At 40.3% G+C, this 24,769-nt stretch overlaps 1 protein-coding gene across 4 annotated transcripts in view; it reads right to left on the reverse strand.

Moving 5' to 3' along the window:
* The window catches only part of HELZ (helicase with zinc finger), a 159,013-nt gene that overhangs the window by 118,131 nt on the left and 16,113 nt on the right, over positions 1-24,769 (reverse strand). For all 4 annotated transcript variants that reach the window (XM_072746776.1, XM_072746774.1, XM_072746777.1 and 1 more), the window contains 2 exons: positions 13,559-13,786; positions 10,429-10,465 (listed from right to left, as the gene is read on the reverse strand). In XM_072746776.1, coding sequence (XP_072602877.1) covers positions 10,429-10,465; positions 13,559-13,768 — 247 coding nt within the window. In that variant the 5' untranslated portion in view covers positions 13,769-13,786. The remainder of the gene's footprint in view (positions 1-10,428; positions 10,466-13,558; positions 13,787-24,769) is intronic.

Consider the following 24,769-nt stretch of genomic DNA (forward strand, 5'->3'; position numbering starts at 1 on the left):
GTCTCACTCCATCCACATTTACAGATCTACTTGACTATCTCTGGACAATTCCAGTAAGTGATTAACTCCAAAAAATTATCATTAAGAATGTCTTGAACAAAAAAAAAAAAAAAAAAGAATGTCTTGAATGGGGGAGCCCTGGTAGCACAGCGGTTTAGCGCCGCCTGCAGCCCAGGGCCCGATCCTAGAGACACCGGGGATCGAGTCCCACGTCAGGCTCCCTGTGTAGAGCCTGCTTCTCCCTCTGCCTCTCTTGCTCGCTCCATATCTCTCATGAATAAATAAAATAAAATCTTAAAAAAAAAAAAAAAAGAATGTCTTGAACATCTTACAAAATTCCCCAGTAAGCCCACATCTCCTTCAGTTTTTACTATCCCTAAAACTATTCAAATATGACCTTTGGCAAGTCACTTTATCTCTCTGGCCCTCAGCGTGGTCATCCGTAAAACAGAAACATATAAATTTGTTGTAAGGATCAAATAATAAAATGCTTTGAAAAAGAAACGATCGTCCTACTTAAAGCTGAACTACTTCTATTCACAAAGTCTACTTCCTCCCCTGTAAAATGGAGGTAACAGAAACTACCTAATAGGGTTGTAGTAAAGATCAATTGTGTTAATTAATGTAAAGTATCTAGCAGTCTCCTCCTAAGAGTTCCCTAGATGTTACCTTTTCCTTCTAAAAACTATACAGCAGGATTGAGAATTGCTAAAGAAATATCCTAATTCCTTTTCAGTAATTGGAATACTAAGAAACTGGTTGTCAAGTGTTAAAGAATGTTTCAGGGAAACAAAAAAAATCTAAGAATATTTCAACCTCAAGTGATTATGTCATGTTTAAAGAGTATTAAATCACATGATAGTTTACACAAACACCTTTCACAGATCTTTGGTTTCGTACAAAATTGGCGAATTTTATTTTGCAAAAGTCCTTGCATTACATTTATGTTTGAAGGCCTCAATATTTGTCAAAATTCTGTTTCCTTTTTTCTCTATTTTTTTTAATCTTTTTTTTTTAAGATTTTATTTATTCACTCATGAAAGACATAGAGAGAGAGGCAGAGACATAGGCAGAGGGAGAAGCAGGCTCTCTGCAGGAAGCCCGATGCAGGACCCGATCCCAGGACTCCAGGATCACGCCCTGAGCCAAAGGCAGCCGCTCAACCACTGAGCCACGCAGGCATCCCTCTCTCCCTTCTTTTTTTTTTTTTTTTTTTTTTAATTTATTTATGATAGTCACACAGAGAGAGGCAGAGACATAGGCAGGAGAAGCAGGCTCCATGCACCGGGAGCCCAATGTGGGATTCGATCCCGGGTCTCCAGGATCGCGCCCTGGGCCAAAGGCAGGCGCCAAACCGCTGCACCACCCAGGGATCCCCACCTCTCTCCCTTCTTTAGACAAGAATCAATACTGATATACTTTTTGCCAACTGTTGCCCTAAAATACAATTCAGTTTGTCTTGTAGGATCCCATATGAAGAACTATCACAAAAAAATAGTGAACAATTATAGATAAAAAGCTCTCCTGCTATTGTGTCATATAACAAAATTAAATTGTGGTATTGCCAGCCTGGTCCCTTATTATCTGTAGTATCTTGAAAAGGCTTGAAAGAAAATACGGTACAGCCTTGTGTATTATTAAAATTGCCTTAGCTATAATAATTGAACTTGCCAAAAGAGAGGACATTAAAAATATAATCTAATCTTGAGCAGTTGTAAAAATGTTACAATGCCTTGCAGAAAAATTCTCTTCCCACCAACTATCTGTGAGATTTTACTGTGAGCACACAACTATTCCCAAACTGAACTGCTCCTTCCTGTGTACTAGGAGTTAGTAAGGAGGAGACCCAATACCTTACCTCTGCTGCTATATTCAGGTCTCTCTGTCCCTTCTCATTCTCTAGACTTTTTATTTTTTTAAGATTTTATTTATTTATTCATGAGAGACACAGAGAGGGAGAAAGGCAGAGACACAGGCGGAGGGAGAAGCAGGCTTCAAGTAGGTAGCCTGACATGGGACTCAATCCTGGGTCTCCAGGATCATGCCCTGGGCTGAAGGCAGCACTAAAACACTGAGCCACCCAGGCTGCCCTCATTCTCTAGTCTTTGTAATATGTCTTACTTGAAATGTTTTAGGCTAGAAACTAAGTAATATTAAAGGAATATTCATTCAACCATTTCAACAAAATAGCCTCTCTTAGGTTATCAAAAAAAAAAAAAAAAAAAAAAAAAAACAACAGTTAAAATATAATTCCCCTGGGCCAAAAAAAATAAAATAAAATAAAATAATAATTCCCCTGGGCCGCCTGGGTGGCTCAGCAGTTAAGCATCTGCCTTCGCCTCAGGGTGTGATCCCAGTGTCCGGGATCAAGTACCACATCCCCGCACCGGGCTCCTTGTGAGGAGCCTGCTTCTCCCTCTGCCTGTGTCTCTGCCTTTCTCTCTCCCTCTCTCTCTCTCTCTCTCATGAATAAATAAATAAAAATTTTAAAAAATATATATAATTCCCCTTACTTGTAAAGAATTACATGCAACGAGAAAAGTGATTTAAAATAAGCCTTAAACACAATATATGTTGAGTATGACTGTAGTTTTTCAGTCACATCACTATATTACGTTATTTTTTTCACCAAGCCCTTGGTTATTTCTAAAATCTTTCATTGAAAAGCTAGGCTGGGCCGCCTGGGTGGCTTGGTCAATTAGGTGTATAACTCTTGGTTTTGGCTCAGGTCATGAGCACACAAGTAGGGGGCGCTGCAAGGAGAGGGAGAAGTTGACTCCCGGCTGAGCAGAGAGCCCTATGTAGGCCTCCATCCCAGGACCCTGGGATCATGACCTGAGCCAAAGGCAGATATTTAACGAACTGAGTCACCCAGGCACCTCGAGTTTCATTCTTTTGCATGCAGTTCTCCAGTTTTCCCAGCACCATTTATTGAAGAGATTTTTCCCCATTGTATATTCTTCTCTCCTTTGTCATAGATTGAAAATTTTGGAAAAATACCTTGATTAGGCTTAGCTTTTCTTTCCCTCTTTTTTTTTTTTAAAGGTATTTTTCCAAAACTAGGGGTGCATGGGTGGCTCAGTGAGTTCTGGGACTGAGCCTCACGTTGGGCTCCCTGCTCAGCAGAGAGTCGGCTTCTCCCTCTCCCTGCTGCACCCCCTACTTGTATGCACTCTTATTCTGTTTCAAATAAATAAATAAAATCTTAAAAAAAAAAAAAGAAAAAAAAAAAGGATGAAACTGGACGACTTTCACACACTATAGGCAAAAATAAGCTCAGAATGGATTAAATACCTAAAAGTAAGACCTGAAACCATAAAACTCTTGGAAGAAAACAAAGGCAGTAATCTCTTTGACATCAGCCTCAGCAGCATTTTTCTAGATATGTCTCCTCAGGCAAGGGAAACAAAAGCAAAAATAAACTACTAGGACTACACCAAAATAAAAAGCTTCTGAACAGCAAGGGAAACCATCAACAAAATGAAAAGGCAACCTACTGAATGGCAAAACATATTTGCATATAATACATCCAAAAAGGGGTTGACACCCAAAATATAAAAAGAACTTATACAACTCAACACCAAGAAAATAAACAACCTGATTTAAAAATGGGCAAAGGACCTGAATAGGCATTCTGCCAAAGAAGACATAAAGATGGGCAATAGATACATGAAAAGATGTTAAACATCACTATCATCAGGAAATGCAAATCGAAACTGCAATGACATATCACCTCATACCTGTCAGAATGCCTATAATCAAAAAGAAAAAAAAAAGTGTTGTGAGGATGTGGAGAAAAATGAACCCTTCTGCACTATTGGTAGAAATGCAAATTAGGTGCAGCCACTGTGGGAAACAGTGTGGAAGTTCCTCAAAAAATTAAAAATAGAAATACCATACAATCCAGTAATTCCATTACTGGCTATTTACCCAACGAAAACAAAAACATTAATTTAAAAAAATATATATGCACTTCTATGTTTATTGCAGCAGTGTTTACAACAGCCAAGATATAGAAGCAATCCAAGTGTGCACTGATGAATAAATAGATTAATAAGAAAAAAAAATAGATTAAGAAGATGCAGTACAGGGGTTCCTGGGTGGCTCACTCCGTTTAAATGTCTGACTCTTAGGTTTCAGCTCAAGTCCTGATTTCAGGGTCATTGAGATCATGTCAGGATTCTTTCCCTCTTTCTCTCCTGCCCCTCTCTCTATTCTCCTTTGAGTGCCCATGCATATGCACACTGTAAAATAAATAATTTTTAAAAATCTTTTTTTTTAAGATTTTATTTATTTATTCATAGACACAGAGAGAGAGAGGCAGAGACACAGGCAGAGGGAGAAGCAGACTCCAAGCAGGGAACCCAAAGTGGGACTCGATCCTGGGTCTCCAGGATCACACCCCGGGCTGCAGGCAGTGCCAAACCGCTGCGCCACCGGGGCTGCCCTTAACATCTTTTTTTAAAAAAAGAAGATGCAGGGATCCCTGGGTGGCGCAGCGGCTTAGCATCGCCTTCAGCCCAGGGTGTGATCCTGGAGTCCGGGGATCAAGTCCCATGTCGGGCTCCCTGCATGGAGCCTGCTTCTCCCTCTGCCTGTGTCTCTCTCCCTCTCTCTTTCTCTGTGTCTCTCATGAATAAATAAATAAAATCTTTAAAAAAAAAAAAAAAAGAAGAAGATGCAGTACACTGCAGGCACACACAAATATATGCACACTATAGAATGTTACTCAGCAATGAAAAAGAATGAGATCTTGCCATTTGTGACAACATGGATAGACCTAGACAGTATCAGTAAGTGAAATGAATCAGATAAAGATAAATACCATATGATTTCACTTAAATGTGGAATTTAAAAAACTAAACAAATTTAAAAGACAGAAACAACCATAAATACAGAGCACAGACTGATGATGGGGGCGGGGCGGGGAGGGGACAACAGGTGAAGGGAGTGATAAGGGAGTGATCTATACTACAGCTTTCCAGTTATGGAATGAGTAAGTCAGGAGGATGAAAGAAAGGTACAGCATAGGGAAATAGGGAATAGTCAATGGAACCGTAACAGCATTGTATGGTGACAGATGATGGCTATACTTGTGGTAAACACAGCAACATAACCTATAGACCTGTTGAAGCACTATGCTATACACACCTGAAACTAATCTAACACTGTGTCAGCCATACATCAATTAAAAACAAATTAATGATTGGTCACCTGGCTGGCTCAATTGGTAGAGCATGCAAATCTTGATCTCAGAGTTTTGAGTTTGAGCTCCATGCTAGGTATAAATATTACTTTAAAAAAAAATGACATTCTCACCTAGGGTTTAAAAATCTGGCCACGTTAGGAAAAATATTCATTGATGTTTATGATGATTGAGTTTGATCTATGTATTACATGTAGCATAATACTCCTTTAGTTGATATTTTCTTTTTATTTCACTTTTGCCATTTTTCTCATTCTATTTTGGTATTTTTAAGTCTTAATTTTAATTCCAGTTAAACTTATGTTCAGAAAATGAAAACAGAATGCCCACCTCATTTACCCAGTGTTCACAAGTGTGACAACTCTCACTATCTACAACACAACACCAAACTCAGAACTAAGGTCCCTGAACATAGAGCCTATATATAGTTAATTTTTAAGATGCCCTCAAATCCTTACTTAGATTCTATTCACTCTTTTTGAAGTAAAATTCCAACTTTAAATTTTATTATTCTAATTAGTTCCTGGCTTGAAAAAAATCAGCCATAAAAAACATTTTGGGAATAACCAAAAAATCTGATTATATTTTTAAAGATTTATTTATTTATTTATTCATGATAGACAGAGAGAGAGAGAGAGAGAGAGAGAGAGAGAGAGAGGCAGAGACACAGGAGGAGGGAGAAGCAGGCTCCATGCCAGGAGCCCAACATGGGACTCGATCCTGGGACTCCAGGATGGCGCCCTGGGCCAAAGGCAGGTGCTAAACCACTGAGCCACCCAGGGATCCCCAAAAATCTGATTATAGACTGGACTTTAGGTAATATTAAGGAATCACGGTCAATCTTATTTGGTTCATAATAAAACTGTTGTTATACAATTATGGCCTTATTTTTTGGAGATGTGTACTAATGTATTTAGGAGGTAAATAACATGAGGTCTGTCATTGTTTTCAAATATTTCAGAAAAAAAGGGAATATGATAATGTTACACTCTAAGTTTTGAGAATATGGATGCTTATTAAACTTCTATTTTCCAGGAACCTGGGTGGCCCAGTTGGTTGAGCATCTGCCTTTGGCTCGAGCCATGATCCTAGGGTCCCAGGATCAAGTCCCACATCAGGCTTGGTAATACATTTATACATTTGGTAATACATCAGCAGTGGGGAGTCTGCTTCTCTCTCTGCCCTTCCCCCCTGCTTGTGATCTCGATCTCGATCTCGATCTCTCTCTCTCTCTCTCTAATAAATAAATAAAATCTTTAAAAAATAGATAAACAAACTTCCATTTTCTTACAAGAAAATATTTTAATTTCTTCATTACAAAAAAAACTAATGTTTTTTAATTCTGTAACAAACAATGCCTGTCAGATTTCCTAACCCTGCCCGACAAAGTGAAATCTGAAAGTCAGAAGCAGCAAATGGAAAAGAGGTGGAAGGTAGTTACAATGAGACATGTTGAGAGTTGCAAGGAATGCAAACTGACAGCCTGACAGTAAGGGAACAGACGTCAAAACAATATGGTATAAAAAAGGGAAGCGTAAGGTTAGGGCCAGTAGGAGAGGAGCTATTCCACAGCTCTCCAGCATTACAAAACAGGGTCATCATTAACAGACTGAAATTCTTGACTTGCTTTGTATTACTAACCCACTGCCTAATCATGGTATTTTATCTTATATAACATTTCCAAAAGTTGAAAAGAAAAAAAAAATTCATCTAAGAACAGAACCTACAGCTAGCAATACATACATATAAACTTAGCCAATACTACCAAATATCTATTTCAAATAAACAACTTCATATATGCTGCTTTTGCACTCAGGTAATAAGCATTTTCCAAGTTCTTCCATATCACATAAATGGTAACAAGGAATGCACTGAATTTAATTAGAGAACTCCTCCCATACTGGAAGCTAAATGATTTTTCACTTTTATACACAGCGCTGCACTGAACACCATTGCACATACAATTTCTTCCTTCTTTTGGATTATTTACTTGGGATAGCATCCCAGAAATAAGATTAGTGGGTCAAAGGGTATAAATGTATTACCAAGCTGCATTCTCCCTCACACTCCACTAACACAAGAGTGTACTTATTGCATTACAACTTTATCCTGATGTTGGTTAAACTTTTTTCTCCCAACATTATAGAGGTATAATTGGTATATTTAAAAAAAAAAAAAGGCACACAATGTATAAATTTGGTAAGTCTGCATATATATATATATATATATATATATACACCCATGTCACTGTCAGCAAGATATAGCTAATAAACATATCCATCACCTCCAAAAGTTTCCTGGTTAAACATTTACTTTAATAATTAAGTAGTTGTAAAATAGTATCTAACTTTAAAATGCTAAGTAAGACAACAGAAAAATGCAACACTTTCCATATGCTCCTTCACTAGCAGCGTTTACTCATTTACTCGTCTGTGACTTTTCACAAGTCATTTAACCTTCTGGGACTTTGTACGTCTCCAAAATGAGAAAACTGTACCAATCTCACTAATACTCAGGGGAGTGAAAATTAAACAAAGAGGATCTGTTTCTCTCACATGAGATTGGCAAAATGTCAAGACTGACAGGTTCCAGTACTACTAAGATTACAGCATAGGCATTCTCATGTATTGCTACAGAAGTGTGTGCATCGGAAACAAATCTGACAGTGTTCCATTAAAACTATAAGCATATAATTTTAACCCAGGTATCCATTTTCTTGAAGATTTTATTTATTCATGAGGGACAAAGAGAGAGAGAAGCAAAGATATAGACAGAGGGAGAAGCAGGCTTGCTGTGGGGAGCCCGATGCGGGACCTGATCCCAGGACCCCGGAATCACGACCTGAGCCAAAGGCAGCCGCTCAACCACTGAGCCAGCCAGGTGCCCCAGATATCCAATTTTTTTTTTATTTATTTATTCATGAGAGACAGAGAGAGAGAGAGAGAGAGAGAGAGGCAGAGATACAGGCAGAGGGAGAAGCAGGCTCCATCCAGGGAGCCCAATGTGGGACTTGATCCCCAGATTCTAGGATCATGCCTTGGGCCCAAGGCAGGTGCTCAACTGCTGAGCCACCCAGGCATCCCACCAGATATTCAATTTTTAAAACTCCTTTACCCATGGGCACCTGGGTGGCACAGTCAGTTAAGTGTCCGACTCTTCATTTCAGCTCAAGTCATGATCTCAGGGTGAGAAGATTGGCCCACGTCTAGTTCTTCACTCAGCAGGGGGTCTGCTTAAGATTCTCTCTCCCTCTTCCTGTTCTTGCCCCTCCCTCACTCTCTCACTCTTACTCTCTCTAAAAATCAGTAAGTTTTTTAAAAAATAAAGAAAACAAAACAGGGGTGCCCGGGTGGCTCAGTTAAGTGTCTGCCTCTGGCTCAGGTCATGATCCCAGGGTCCCATGGAGCTCCTTGCTCAGCGGCTAGCCTGCTTCTCCCTCTCCCTCTGCTGCTCCCCCTGCTTGAGCTCTCTCTCTGTGTCGAATAGATAAAATCTTTTAAAAATAAATAAAAATAAAATAAAACCTTTTAAAAATAAGTAATTTCTAAAAATTAAATAAAACTCCTTCACCTAGACATCCAACTTTTAAGACTATACTACAGAAACAAACATTAAGAATAAATTTTTTTTTAATTTTTTTATTTATTTATGATAGTCACACACATACACAGAGAGAGAGAGGCAGAGACATAGGCAGAGGGAGAAGCAGGCTCCATGCACCGGGAGCCCCACATGGGATTCGATCCCGGGTCTCCAGGATTGCACCGTGGGTCAAAGGCAGGCACCAAACCGCTGCGCCACCCAGGGATCCCCAAGAATAAATTTTTATTACAAGATGGATTATAATTGACAAACTAGAAAACTATAACCACCTGATGCCCATCAATGGGAGAATTTTTAAGTAAATATGAAACACAGTATGGAATATTAAGCAGTAATTGGAACTGGTGGAACTTAGAAAGATATCCATGATCTGTTGGTATATAATAAATCTGTTAGTCACATAAATCCTTCTTAATTTTTATTTTTTTTAATTTGTTTATTCATGAAAGACATGGAGAGAGAGAGAGAGAGAGAGAGAGACACAGGCAGAGGGAGAAGCAGGCTCCATGCAGGGAGCCTGACGTGGGACTTGATCCCAGGTCTCCAGGATCACGCCCTGGGCTGCACGCGGCGCTAACCCGCTGAGCCACCTGGGCTGCCCCCTTCTTAATTTTTAAAGGAAAACCCCTATCTACATATGATAGGCATCTGTGTTAGTCACTATAAAGAAAGGCACCAAAGATACAGCAAACTAGCAACAATGACTTCTTCAGATGAGGTAAAAAGGGGAAACCATTCCCTTCTTCATATTGCCCTATATCATTTGACTTACTTATTTTGGCTTGTTGGTAATTTTAAATGTCCACAGATAGAAAAGATTTTATTTAAGGAGGTTCACATTCTTCAGTGAATGGTTAAATTAGGTCCATTATGCCACAGGAATAAGACGGTTTTGTAAGGTTTACAACAAAAACCATTAATACTTCTAAAAGTTTTGATACAAAAGTGTAATAAACAAGGTTAACTTCTGTTTAACACTTCAGCACCCCTTTCCCAAATTCTGGATAAATGAAACATTATATTATTTAAATCACTGAGCTGTGCCAAAGATCCCACCAAAAGTGTGTGAGAATGTACGCTGAACACCCTCACCCAATCACTCCTAGATTCATTCCAGTGAACTCGCAGCAATCATGAAGAAAAGGATTCCTATTCTATAAGTACCCAAGGAGCAAGAATCTTCTTAATTAATTTCTCGCCCAAAGAAAACAGGAAAAAGCATGAAGCAGCACCCCAGACAATCTTTCCTCTCTAAGGGAAATCTATACTGAAAGGAAAACACATTTTAGGAGGGACAGGCAAGCATTTCAATCCTTCCAAGCTTAACATTTAATTACTGTGTGTTACAATTCTTAAAATTTGGCTCTTACTGACTGAAAATATTCACACAAATTTGAAAAGGACACTATCAATGTTCTCATCTGTGACTAGGAACAATATTCAAGTGTACACTCATCAGGACAGGTAAGCTGTCATCCAAATTAGTTACCAGTCACCACAGTAAGGTAGAGTTTTTAATCTCTCTTGAAATTAGCATATAAAAACCATAATCTTAAACATTGCTAATTTAAATAACCCAATATTTCCAAAACAGAAAACAATACCATTTTTAAACATACCATGCCTACAATCTTCATCAGCTTGCCCATAGTTTTTCTGCAAAATAAAAAATACAAGATAAAAGTAAGTAGTTCAAGGACTGCTTAAAACAGATTTTATTAAATTTTAAAAAAAGGCTCAGCTTTGCTTCAAACTTTAATTATTAATGCTTCAAATATAATATTCACAGAGCAAAACTAATTCATGTATGCTCCGAGGATTACATAGTACTCTACAAGTAAACATTACAATGTACTTCTCTGTCCATTTACTTGCTCCTACTTCTCACTTTCTCTAGCTCCAAATCACCAGAACCTCCTCCTTCATGACCGCCCTCAGTTAACGACTTCACTGAGAAAACCAAAACCTTGAGAAAAGAATTTCTGTGGACTGTCACACCATGTCTACCTGCTTCCCAGCACACTTGGCTTTCCACCTGTCGGGCTCCCTGCATGGAGCCTGCTTCTCTCTCTGCCTATGTCTCCGCCTCTCTGTGTGTGTCTCTAATGCATAAGTAAATAAAATCTTTAAAAATTAAAATAAAAAAATAAAAAATCCCTCTCTTGGAGCACCTAGATGACTCAGTCAGTTAAGCATCTGCCTTCAGCTCAGGTCATGATCCTGGGGTCCTGGGACTGAGTCCCGCATCGGGCTCCCTGCTCAGCAGGGAGTCTACTTCTCCCTCTGCCCCCTCCACCAGCTCATGCTTTCTCTCGCTCGTTCTCCCTCTCTCAAATAAATAAATAAAATCTTTTTTTCTTAAGATTTTATTTATTCATGAGAGACAGAGAGAGAGAGAGAGAGAGAGAGAGAGGGGAAGAGACACAGGCAGAGGGTGAAGCAGACTCCATGCAGGGAGCCCAATGTGGGACTCAATCCCGGGTCTCCAGGATTACGCCCTGGGCCGAAGGCAGGCGCTAAACACTTAGCCACCCAGGGATCCCCCAATAAATAAAATCATAAAAAAAAAAATCCTTCTTAGGGATCCCTGGGTGGCTCAGCGGTTCAGCACCTGCCTTTGGCCCAGGGTGTGATCTGGAGTCCCGGGGTCAAGTCCCGTGTCGGGCTCCCTACATGGAGCCTGCTTCTCCCTCTGCCTGTGTCTCTGCCTCTCTCTCTCTCTCTCTCTCTCTCTCTCTCTTATGTCTATCATGAATAAATAAGTAAACTCTTTAAAATAAAAAATCCTTCTCTTGACTTCACTTCTCCCATCAGCTACCACTCCCACTTTTTTGTGCTTCTTTGGGACAAAACTCAAGAACTGTCTATACTCGTGAATTTCAATTCCTTCCCCATGACTCTCCCTTTTTTTAAAAAAAAGGTTTTATTTTGTTTTTTAAGATTTTATTTATTTATTCACAGACACACAGAGAGAGAGGCAGAGACACAGGCAGAGGGAGAAGCAGGCTCCATGCAGGGAGCCCGATGTGGGATTCAATCCCGGGTCTCCAGGATCACACCCCAGGCTGCAGGCAGCGCCAAACCGCTGTGCCACCAGGGCTGCCCCCCATGACTCTCCTTAGTCAGATGTTCACCTATCACTCCATGGAAGCTGTTCTCACGGAGGTCTCCAATGACCTGTACTGTATCCAGGTAGACACACACTACATTTCCATATTCCCATTCAGATACACTGTCACATCCCAGTCAACTCACAACGGTCACTACTCAGTTCACAGCAACTGACGCTGCTAAACACTCCTTCACTTGGATCCACTTTCCTCACCTGGCTGCCTATACGTAGCCCTCCCTTGGCTTTCCCTTCCATCAAGGGTTACTCCAGGCTGCTCTTCTGGTCCTTCCTCTTCTCCCCAGCCTCCTAACACTGTATTGCCATAATCTAAGTCCTCAGTCCCTTCCTCTTCTCTACGTACACTCATTTCCTTGGTGATCTGACCCAGGCTCAAGACTTTACAGAGATATCACTTATGGGCCATCAACTCTTACGTCAGTATCTCTGACCCAGACCTCTCTTCCAAACTGCACACCTGCATACCTGACTTCTTACTCAGCATCTCGAGATGGGTATCTAAATGACATCTCAGACTCAGTATGTCCAAAACTGAACTCCGATCTTCCCCCACAAAACCTGCTCACCATCCACAGCCCTGTCATCTCAGTTAAAGGAAACTCCACTTTCCAATTGCTCAGACAAAACAATATTGAAGTAAGGAATCTGTGACTACTCCCTCCTTCTTCCTCTCTGCATTCATGTGTTAGGAAATCTTACTAGTTAGTTCTACCTTCAACTTAGAATCAGAACCAAACCACTTCTCACTCTCTCCACTACCACCATTTTGTCTGAGACATTATCATCTCTGGCTTGGATTATTCCAATAGCCTCCAAACTAGTCCCCTGCCTCTATACTTACTCCTCTACAGCCTATTTTCAACTCAAAAGCCAAAGAATTCCTGCCAAATCAGATCATGCCACTCCTTTGCCCAAAATCCCACAAGAGCTCCCCATCTTAAGTAGAAGAAAAATAGGTCCTTACAGGGACCTAGAGGGCCACAGGATCTAGCCATTATCCTCCCCCAGGACACTGGCCTCTTAGCTATTTCTCAAACACTGGCCTCAAACATGCCAGGTAGGCTTCTGCCTCAGGGTCTTTGCACTGACTGTTTCCACTGCCTGTAATGCTCTTCCTCTAGATTTTGACATGGCTTACTCCCTTACCTCCTTCATATCACCTGTTCAGTGAAGTCAGTCTTGACCACTCAATTCAAAACTATAACCACATCCTTAACCCCAGTTATCTTCAACCTCCCTTGCCCTGACTTTTTTTTTCTAACAGTCTAAAGTGTCTACCTATGTATAAGACCAATTGTTTATTGTCTGTCCCCTACTAGAAAAAATACCATGAAGCTTTTTCTTTTTCACCAATGTATACCAAGTACCTAGGCCAGTGTCCAGCACATAATATATACTCAATATTTGCTGAATGAGTGACTAACCCAAAATGCTATATATTAGTACAAGTTTAAAGGCTTAAAAACAGTTGTTACAATCAAACATATTCAGTAATCACTAACCATGTCACTCATCTCGTCAGCCCAGAATTATGTGATTGTGACCAACAACTGTCCCCACTCAATGAAAAAGTCCATTTTACATGGTTCAGCAATGGGTTTTCAACAGTATTTACTCACCAGTTGCAAAAATGAGGCAATTCTGTAAAGAAGACTCTCAATTTTGATGCTTTCTATCTCCAGTGGACATGGCCCTGTGAAATCGGCCATGGAGTACTGGCCAAGAGAAAGGAGGGCCTCTGTGCAATGCTTGAGGGTCATTTCATAGTCCTGCCTCTTAAGTGATTCACACGCTTGTTCACATGACTTCTCAGCTCTTCTGTCTTCCATGACTCAGGGACAAAAATCCTAAAGACAGGAAGAAAGAACAAATCAGAGAAGGTTTTAAAATCTTACTAAACTCTAGCCTAATTCCTACTCAGCTGGATTAATTATCTATCTGAATAGTGACTCTCAACCAGACTTCTGATCAAGGTTGCAGCTGAGCAGTGGCTACTGATGCTACAAAATCTGTTTTTCTTTTATAGTTTATGAAGTCTTACTAAGATCCAAGCAAAATGTCAATCCTAAGTCAGTATCATACAAACAACACATCAAATGTATAAATGAGGCAAATGTATAAATGAAACATGACTTTGAATATGGCAGAGTGTAACAAACAGTGAAAGCTTCTTTTTTAAAAAACCAGAAGGTACAGAAATGTTTCATATCCAAACTTCCCAATTTCAGTCTTGTAATTCAGTGACTGTGACTGCAGAGAATCAAAATCTATGCCATGCAGGATTTTTTCCCACCAACATAAAAAACTGGCTAAAATCCAAGTTTGAACTGCCTAATAATTCAACAAAGATTTCCCGAGGCTGGGGCCTGTGCTAGCAGCACTAAAGTCAAAGACAGAGCATGGCATCACTGCTTTCAAGAAACTCTGATTCTAACAAGAGCAGCAAAGCACAAATGAACAGTTACAAAGACTTATTCCATCTGCCGAAAGGCATGAGCTGGCCTCAAAAGGTGAACAGAAGTTCACCATGCAGAGATGATAGGGAGAGCATATGTGGGCTTTTGAGAGAGAAGAGTTCAAGTGAACTCACTGAGGAGAAACTATGTGACTTCAATTCCAGCTGTGTCAGGGGAAGAGGAGGAGATACGAATGGCCTCATGTGCCACAAGAAGGGAGAGCTTCACTCCACAGGCAATGAGCCATGACAGATTTTAAATTAGGAAGGAATCTGGGGCACCTGGGTGACACATTTGGTTAAGCATCCGAATCTTGGGTTTCTGCTTAGGTTGTGATCTCAGGATCATGAGATCAGGCTCCACGCTCAGTGCAGAGCCCGCTTAAGACTCTCTCTCCCTCCCTCTTTCTCTGCCCTCCCCTCAAATAAATAAATCTCTAAAAATAAAATTATGGACGCCTGGGTGGCTCAGTGGTTAGGCATCTGCCTTCAGCTGAAGGCTGGATCCTGGAGTTCTGGGATCGAATCCTACATCAGGCTCGACGTGGGGAGCCTGCTTCTCCCTCTGCCTATGTTTCTGCCTCTCTCTCTCTCTCTCTGTCTCTCATGAATAAATAAGTAAAATTCTAAAAAAATTAAAATTAAATTAAAATTAAAAAATTAAGAAAGGAAGGAATCTCTTGTTTAGAAGTCCTGCGGAGAACTGGTGAGAGGCGGGCATTGCCATTAATAAGAGACCACTACCGCAGCCCAAGGAAGAGGTACTGAGAATTCAATCACAGCTTCTCCCCAGCTAGATCACTCACTTATCAAGAGCACAAAGCCTGGGCAGAGAAGACCTAAAATCCTCTGACCTGACAATCATAATCCTGCTTCCGAGGATCACTCTTGCTGACTTCTAGTCACCAGCTCCATCAAGCTGGAGACTGCTTTTCATGCTTTTCATGCCTGCTCCTATCTTACTCACTATCCTGCTCCTCCCTACCTTCCAACTTAGCAACTGGCTCCAGATATTTATCTGACCCTCTCGCCTCTTTCCAGCCCACACTCCTGCCTGGCCCCTCCAGCTTTGAGGACAAACTGGCCCATGCTCTTCCAACTGGTCTTTAGCCATCTGCTGCCTGTGTACTGCAGTGAAAACTGAGGGCAGACACCTGTGGATGGGCACCCAAAACACAGTGGCAGTGAGGGAGGCAGGATGACGTCAACAGAGGTCCAGGCCCCTTCAACTTCGAGATACTTGTATGTCAAAAATGTAGAAATTTCTAAGGAATATGTCAACAAAAATTCAAAAAGAACCTCAGCCTTTGTTAGTACTTATTAAAATGGCTGGTATGCACATGTGGTATAATATTATCTACTTTTCTCAGTTTGAATTTTTTAATTAAATTAAAATTTAATTTTAATTAAAAAATACCAAAAAAAACACATGGTTTTAAAATTACAGGATGTATTTTTTTTTTAAGATTTTATTTATTTGTTTGATAGAGAATGAGAGCGCAAAGACAAGCAGGAGGAGTGACAGATGGTGGGGGAGAAGCAGGCTCCCCACTGAGCAGGGAGCCCAACATGGTGCTCCATCCTAGGACTCTGGGATCATCACCTGACCCAAAGGCAGACACTCAACCACTGAGCCACCCAGGCACTGCCAGGATATTTTAAATGTTTATTTACATTTAGCAAATTAACTATTAACAAGAAAAACAACAAATCTGCTATTCACAAGATAATTCAACAAACAGGGGCGCCTGGGTGGCTCTTGGCTGGTTGAGGGTCTGAATCTTGATTTCAGCTCAGGTCGTTATCCCAGGGTCATGAGATCAAACCCCACAGCCGGCTGCACACTCAATAGGCAGTCTGCTTGAGGATTCTTCTCTCCCTTTCTCTAAAATAAGTAAATAAGGGATGCCTGGGTGGCTCAGTGGTTGAGCATCTTGCCTTCAGCTCAGGGCGTGGTCTGGGTACCAGGATGAGTCCTGCATCGGACTCCACACAGAGAGCCTGCCTCTCCCTCTGCCTAGGTCTCTGCCCCTCTCTCTCTGTATTTCTTGTGAATAAATAAATAAAATCTTAAAAAAAAAAAAAAAAGAATGGCATTACATGATCACTAACTTATTACACAGACCTCAGCTGATGCTGATACTTTGGGCCAAACAGTTCTTTGTTTCAGGAGGCTGTCCTGTGCTTTTTAAGATGTGTAGCAGCATCTCTGGCCTCTACTCACTAGATGCAAGTAGTATCTCCCAACCTGTGACAACTAAAAGGGTCTCCAAACATGAGCAAATGTCCCCTGGGGGGTAAAACCATTCCTTACTGGAAACTACTGATACAAACAAGCATACAGTGTTTGCTTGCCAGATAACAACAACAGTAGACAGATAAATCCACGGACACCAGAGGCCCCAGAATGAGCAAATATTTCCTGTAAAACTCAGCCCACATCTAGAAAATATTACAAAAAGAAGTAAAAAGAGAAACTAAGAATGCACAAGCTAAAATCTTTCTTAGGGAGGGAATGTAGCACAATGATCCAAAGCACAGGCTCATAGCCAGAGGACTTGCATTCAGAACTCACAAGCCCCCCTCACTCACCATCAGCCCTGTCACTCAGACACTCACCAGCTGCATGGCCTGGGGCAAATGACTTAACCTCTGGTATCTCAACTTACCTCTAAAATGGCAAGACAACTAATGCCTACCTCCTATGGTTAATGCAGGATTAGGTGAAATAACATGCGTGGAACACTTGTAAGAACGCCTGGCACACAGTAAGTGCTCAGTTAAGTGTTAGCTATTGTTATTTCCCTAAAATTCCAAATTTTCTATTTATATAAAGTAGAATCACTTCACTGATCTCAACATACACTATAATTGTAGGAAACAAAATAACACTCTACGTAACTACTTATCTACTTAACAGAGGAGTTATTTTCATCTCTTTTATCTATCTCTATGATTATGGAAGAAAAGCCATTGGAGAAGTATACTTGTAGGTCACTCATCCAGGCAAGATAACCCCTAAAAGTAGCTACAGAGATCACAGACTCCTGCCAACATTAGTCCCCAAGCATATTTGCCAAGGAAATCTCAGTAACGCTAATATGTAAGTAGAGGTTAGAAGCAGAACTAGTAACGTCAGGAGCTTTGTGGGTAAATGACTTAATAAAGAGTTAACATCTGATTCCTTAGGTTCCAGTGCCTACCTCAGAAAAGGATGTGAAGGTTTCTCTCACAATTAACCTTTGTTAATCGGTGCTGGTCATCGGGTCCTACCCGAACCTCACTGGGGTACTCTGCTGCAGCGTGCGTCTTGGTACGAAGCAGGTCTTAGACTCGTTTTCTCTGGTTTTTCAGAAAACAGCATGACCTTCCTGCACATACTCCTGATGAAGTTAAAGTGCTTTCTCAAACGCAGAGTCAAAGTGAGATGATGCCACAGACCATGCTAGGGTGGACTCCAGAAAACGCCCGGTAAGAGATGTAGAACTAGGGATCCCCGGGTGGCGCAGCGGTTTGGCGCCTGCCTTTGGCCCAGGGCGCGATCCTGGAGACCCGGGATCGAATCCCACGTCGGGCTCCCGGTGCATGGAGCCTGCTTCTCCCTCTGCCTCTCTCTCTCTGTCTCTGTGTGTGTGTGTGTGTGTGACTATCATAAATAAATAAAAATTAAAAAAAAAAAAAAAGAGAGAGAGAGAGATGTAGAACTACTGGCCCAGACCCGCCTCACTGGGGCTGACAGACGCTCCTGCCGAGGACAGGACACAGGACACAGCCCTGTCACCAGCATACAAGCCTGGCCACCACAGCCTGGTCCCGGCGCAGCCGCTGACCAAGCCGGGTCCCGACGAGCCTCTCCCATGGGGGCAGGGAGGCCCAGGGAAAGGAGCGGAGTCCCACGAATCCCATCAACAGAGGAAGAAGCTCCACGGCCGCCCATTGTGGGATCTACCTCTATCGGCCTTGGTTCTTTCTCTCCCTGTCAAAAATATCCAACAAAAAGAATGTAAGACACTGACTTCCTACAACTGCGGCCCCCGCGGGGAACACAAGCTCGGGAGTACACAACTCCACAGGCAGGAGGCGGGATCAGAAACCAAGAGCCCAAACCCAATCCACGAACTCCTGCAACCTGCTGCCGACCTACAGCAGAGACTAGTATCATTAGTCGTTGGGCCACCCAGCACCCAGTCCTCTTCCTGGTGATAAAAGCTCGCGTTTCCCATTTAAGAAGTCACCTCTCCCTCGCTCTCAGTCCGTAAGTCTCCTCAAGACCCGACTACACCAGGGAGGCCAATGCTACCACGTGACCACGACCGACCAATCCAAGCCTCAGCCGCAAACACAGAGGTTGGCCCAGGGTAGGACGTGTGACCCCATAAGAACCAATGAGACACGGGGCTTTTGCTGAGGCTTCTGGGAAAGAGACAAGTGTTCTTTCCTGCTACACCCAAATCTGACGGGCTCCAGGGGTGGAACACGCTGCGGCCGTATTTCTAACAAAGAGCGCCTACAACTGAAGCACGCACAGGAAACGGCAGAGCTGATTCAGGGGAGAACGGAGTCCTCCCGTCACTACTTGAGCCCTGACTCCAGCTAGCTATGCCTGGACTTTGCAGTTAGGTGAGCTGAGAAATTTCTTTCTAGTTTAAGCCAGTCCAGGCTGATGTTTCAGGCAGTTGGAACTAACTGATATATATGTACCTCTAATTAGTGCCTCGCAGGAAGTGAAACACTGGGCTGAGCACTGTCTACACACATGACGGCTAATAACACTGGCCAGAGTTCCTGATTACTAATAACAGGAAGTGTATCAAGAGGGAAAAAGGTGGGCATGGGAGAAAAATGGTGCAATATTTGGTTATTCTGCCTGTTGAAAATATAATTCTCTAACATTTGTTTTAAATGACTTCACCATAAAACTACTTCAGCAATAAGAACCATTTACTGAATGCTTACTGTGTACTGGATGTTGCTGAAAATACTCTATGGAATCTAATTTAATCCCCATGATGACCTTATAAGGTGGATACTATTATTTTTTCCATTCCCATTTACGACAAGGAAACTAAAGCACAAAAAAGTTACTTACCCACAGTTACACGGTAAGTAACAGAGGCAGGATTCAAATCCAAACAGTATAACCCAGTTCATGCCCTTAGCCATGACACCGACTCTAGACCCACAATGGAGGCTCCAATGCTGTTCAAAGAATAGAAACTCAAATCCAAACACTTCCAAAGGCATCCAATGTGAATGTAAAGGATCACCATTTTAACTCTGAAACAGTCTTACTGATTTCCTATATAATTCTGCTTTATAAAAGTATACGTATTTTGACTATATTAGAGATTACCATTAAAGAGAAAGCAGGAAAATCCTCCCAAACCTAAGCCAGTCATCTCCTTTGGTTAAGCAAAAGTCCTAGGTGTCCCTAAGACTGAGGAGTATTTTAATTAGCATCACCTTTCCAGAAAATGATAACATTTGCACTTTCCACAAGTCAACCTTATGAGATAATTTCTATCACTAAGTTAGCTTTCACTACTTTTATAGGAAAGAAACATTTTAAAATCTATCCTAAAGATAGATTTAGATCTTAGTACAATCCAAAGGAAAAAATGATAAAGCTGATCAAAATTAAACATTTTTACTCTTTGAAAGACACTGTTAAAGGAATGAAAAAAATGCTAAAGATGAAGAGAAAAGTATTTGCAAATCACATATCTGAAAAAGGATCTATATATATCTGGATATACAAAGAACTCTCAAACCTCAATAATAAGAAAACAACTGGGGTGGGGGAGATGGGTAACTGGGTGATGTACATTAAGGAGGACACATGATGTAATGAGCACTGGGTATTATGTAAGACTGATGAATCCTGACCTCTGCCTCTGAAACCAATAATACATTGTATGTTAATTAATTGGATTTAAATTAAAAAAATTTTTTAATTTTAAGTTGGGTAAGGATTTCCAAAAACACTCCACAAAGAGGATATAATGATGGCAAATTAGCACATGAAAAGATGTTCAATGGCTTTAATCATCAGAGAAATGCAAATTAAAACCATGATTAGATACTACTACATACTTATTAGAATGGCTACATTACAAATATTGATAATAACAGTGGTGTGGAATAACCAGAACTCTCATACATTGCTAGTAGGAATATAAAATGGTACAGCCGCTCCAGAAAAAGGGTTGACAGTTTCTTAAAAAGTTAAACATATACTCACTATATGACCCAGCAATCCCCCTCTGCCCACAGCTACCCTGGAGAAATGAAAACGTAGGTTCACACAAAAATCTGTACACAGATGTTTGTAGCAGCTCTATTCATAACTGCTAAAAATTGGAAACAATCCAAATGTCCTTTAATGAACTACTCAGTAATAAAAAAGAATTTGCAAAATATGGAATATCTTAGATGAATGTTAAAGAGTAAAAGTGCCCAGTCTTAAAAGCTTAATATTGTTATGATTCCATTTGTATTACATTCCAAAAAGCCAAAACTATAGGGATGGAAAAAGATCAATGGTTGCTGGGGTTAGGGGATGGGGATGGTAACTATCCAAGGAGAGCAGGAAGGAGTTTTTCAGGGTGGCGATACTGTGTATTCTAACTGTGGTGATGGCTGCACTAACTATACATGTATCAAATTGGAAAAAATTTTCTTACCAAAAGAAAAAAGCCACTTTTACTCTATGATAATTTAATAAAATTTTTAAATTACTTTTAAAATGTGAGTCATGGGACACCTGGGTGGCTCAGTTGGTTAAGTGTCTGCCTTTGGCTCAGGTCAAGATTCCAGGACCATGGGGTGGAGCCCCATATGGGGCTTCCTGCTCAGTGGGAACCTGCTTCTCCCTCATCCCCACCCCCACCCCCTGCTTGTGCTGTTTCTCTATCAAATAAATAAATAAAATATTTTAAAAATGAAATAAATATGAATCACAATGTCACAACACAGGTTTTAAAAACTGGGAAGAAATAGATACAAAAGGATAAGTGTGTTGTTGTTTTAATATTTTATTTATTCATGAGAGACACAGAAGAGAGGCAGAGACACAGAGAGGGAGAAGCAGGGTCCCTGCAGGGAACTGGATGTAGAACTCGATCCCAGGACCCCGGGATCACAACCTGAGCCAGAGGCAGACGCTCAACCACTGAGCCACCCAGGCGCCCCACTGTGTGTTGTTAATAAATGGAAAACCTATACATTTCCCTTCCCATGTATGTACGCTTTAGAGGCAAAAACAGAGTCTCAGAAAGAATGTTTCCAAAGAGAGCAATCATTGAGTTCACTTGGCACAAAATATAGGATACTTCTGAAGAATTCCATCATCGCTAGGTAATTTGTCCAGGACCAAAAGTAAATACTGGAAGAAAAATGAAATCAATAGTGCACTACAAAGGTGGTAGGTAGACAGGCCTGGACTAAGACATTTTCAGTAACAGATGGTAAAAAAGAAAGGAGATTTGTAAAAGCATCGTTCTTTTCCCACTGTGGATTTCTTTCTATAACAATATGAGAATAACCACCAGACCACCATGAAATCAAGTCATAAAATGTATTTTATTGTTAAAAAAAAAAAAGTGTTATCTTCCTTAAATTAACTTTTCTGGTTAATAATATAAAATTCCTCCGTTATTTCAAAAGAGCTAAAGCTTATTTGATTACAGACAGACTTCAAAGAACAAAAATAAACTGTGATCAATCAGCAGCAGCCAATAGTAGTAAATAAAATTTCTTCAATCTAAATTGAAGATGATTTCTATATCTCTGACTTATACATTTGTTTCCATCAGAAATGAAAAAATTATTTTCCTCATAATTAACTTGAGTGAAATGAATCACACTGCATTTGTCAAGATTTTAGAAGACTGATGAGTTATGCTGAACATTACTACTATGCACTCTGACAGAAATCACTAACAGCCACAATCGGGTCTTGACTAGACCCCAAGTTGTCCTTAATTATTAAGCTATATAAACAATAAAACCATAGGAAAACTTAAAAGACCCATACAATAAAATACATAAGTTTCTTTCTTTTTTTTTTTTAAGATTTAATTTATTCATGAGAGACAGAGAGAGAAAGAGAGAGAGGCAGAGACACAGGCAGTGGTTGAAGCAGGCTCCATGCAGGGAGCCTGATGTGGGACTCAATTCCGGGTCTCCAGGATCAGGCCCTGGGCTGAAGGCAGGCGCTAAACTGCTGAGCCAGCCAGGGGTCCCCCATAAGTTTCCTTACATAACTAACAAAACAAAAATTTAAACAAAGGAAGAATTGCTAAAAAAAAAAAATTAAAGATTCACTTTTTTTACAAAGTCAATAATTTAGCTTTAATCTGCCTCATGCATTATTTTCCCTGTGGAAACTATTATTCCCAAAACAAGACCCTACTAGGAAGTAAATGTATTGTGAAAAAAGAAGAAAAGCCAGATTGATACATTATTAAAATAACCCACATGACCTAGCCCAGTGGGGTAAGAAAAGCATATCAGAGTATGCCTATGCCCCCTTCTCCAGACTAAGCACAGCTGTGAGGAGACAGTGACGCTGGTAGACGTGTGTCATGCTTCCTCAGGAAGGCAGAAAGTTAAGAACTATTACTTGAGAGGTGGCATGGTGGTTCTGAAACGCCTATAAAATAATGTCCAGGCTCACCACTAGATATCCAGGCCACCCACAGCCTGGCTACGGCCTAACTTTCCTACCACTCCCCAAGGACAGGCTTCTGAGTCTCTTGACAATGTCCTTTCCACTGCCTGAATGTCCTTTCCCTCCCCTCTCTGAACCTAACTCCTACTCAGCTTTAAATGAATCCTTCCAGACTTCCATAAGATGCTCTCACATCCCCTCCCCAAACCAGTACTACTTCCTATAGAATGATCTAGCCTCTTAATCATCTATTATTTTGAATTAAATATATAAGATGCCTTATCTGGGGGCCTCTAGGGGCTCAGTCAGTTACACCTCTGCCTTCAGCTCAGGTCATGATCTCAGCCCTGCCCTGCATCAGGCTCCCTGCTCAGCAGGGAGTCTGCCTCTCCCTCTCTCTCTGCCCCCCTCCCCTAATTCGTGCTATCTCTCTCTCTCTCCCTCAAACAAATAAAAAAATTTTTTAACAAATAAAATCTTTAAAAAAAAAAAAAAAAGATCCTTTATCTGCCCAACACAACCATCTTATAAATAGGGGTCATATTTTATATTCTTTATATCCCCAAGACAACCATTCAGTTCACTAAAGCCATTCAATAAATACTTTAATTGAATTTCCCAAAGAGATGGCCTAAAATAACCTGAATGCCAAGCATTCCAAGAACTGTCCTGTACCAAATTCAGTACTCATTAGAATTCCATGTCATAAAGAGGAATGTTGTGTTATCTTTAAATTTATCTGCTTTTATCCAAAACTGGAATCTGTGATGGTTCTATGGGATACACAGGCAAAATATTCTGCAAAGTGAAGAAAGTTCTATTCATTGTACTGTGTTTAATATTCACCCAGACTTGCATTTTTCTCTAAAACTCTTATAAAAATCTCTGAGCATGCAAGAAGCATTAGAAGAGAGACTAAGCCTATTGAGAAGAAAATTAGAAAACTAGAAACTAAGATCATCAATCATATTCCATCTTGAATAATCCCTTTCATAAAGAGGTAAATTCTCCTAAAATCCAAAATGAATGGAATTCAATATAGTAAAGTGTAAAATGCTTTAAATATATAAAAGAAATACCCAAATGGACTTCTTACCCTCTGTAGTAACTAAAATGATAAAAGCAAAAAAACCTAAATTTAACAAGTTATGTCAACAGCTAAAATTAAAGGGTTCTTTTTTTTCCCATCTTAGTTTGACTTTTCCTGACCCGTATTTTAGAACTGTCAGCAAGCAATTCAGGAGACAGGCTGCTTTCAATAATTCCAAATTATTTCTTGAAAAGTTTGAGCTTCCTCCCAAATCATTTAACATGTCTACTAATCAATAAAAATATGTATATTTAAAAACCCATATTTATGAAGCAATCAAATTACATTAAAAGACTGACTTTCTAGAAAAGGTAGCTGCTTGCCAAGAAAATTATATTACTAAAAAAAATTTTCTATTCTTTGCATTTCTTCATTTTCCCTTTTGGATTATCTGTGGAGACTTGTACACACATCATAATCCCAAACAGTTGAGCTTTTTATATAAAACATAAATCAATTTTTAAAAAGCCAACTGCATAATTAAAACAAAATGGTACTACTACCACCACCATCCCTCTTAAAAGCTGTCTTTAATTTACCAACAGTCTATGTTTTAAAACAATATTTTCAAATCAGTCTTTGAAACTCAATACAGTTTCCTACTCTCATTTGAT

Source organism: Vulpes vulpes, chromosome 2 (genome assembly GCF_048418805.1).
Source record: "Vulpes vulpes isolate BD-2025 chromosome 2, VulVul3, whole genome shotgun sequence".
Classification (NCBI taxonomy): Eukaryota; Metazoa; Chordata; class Mammalia; order Carnivora; family Canidae; genus Vulpes; species Vulpes vulpes.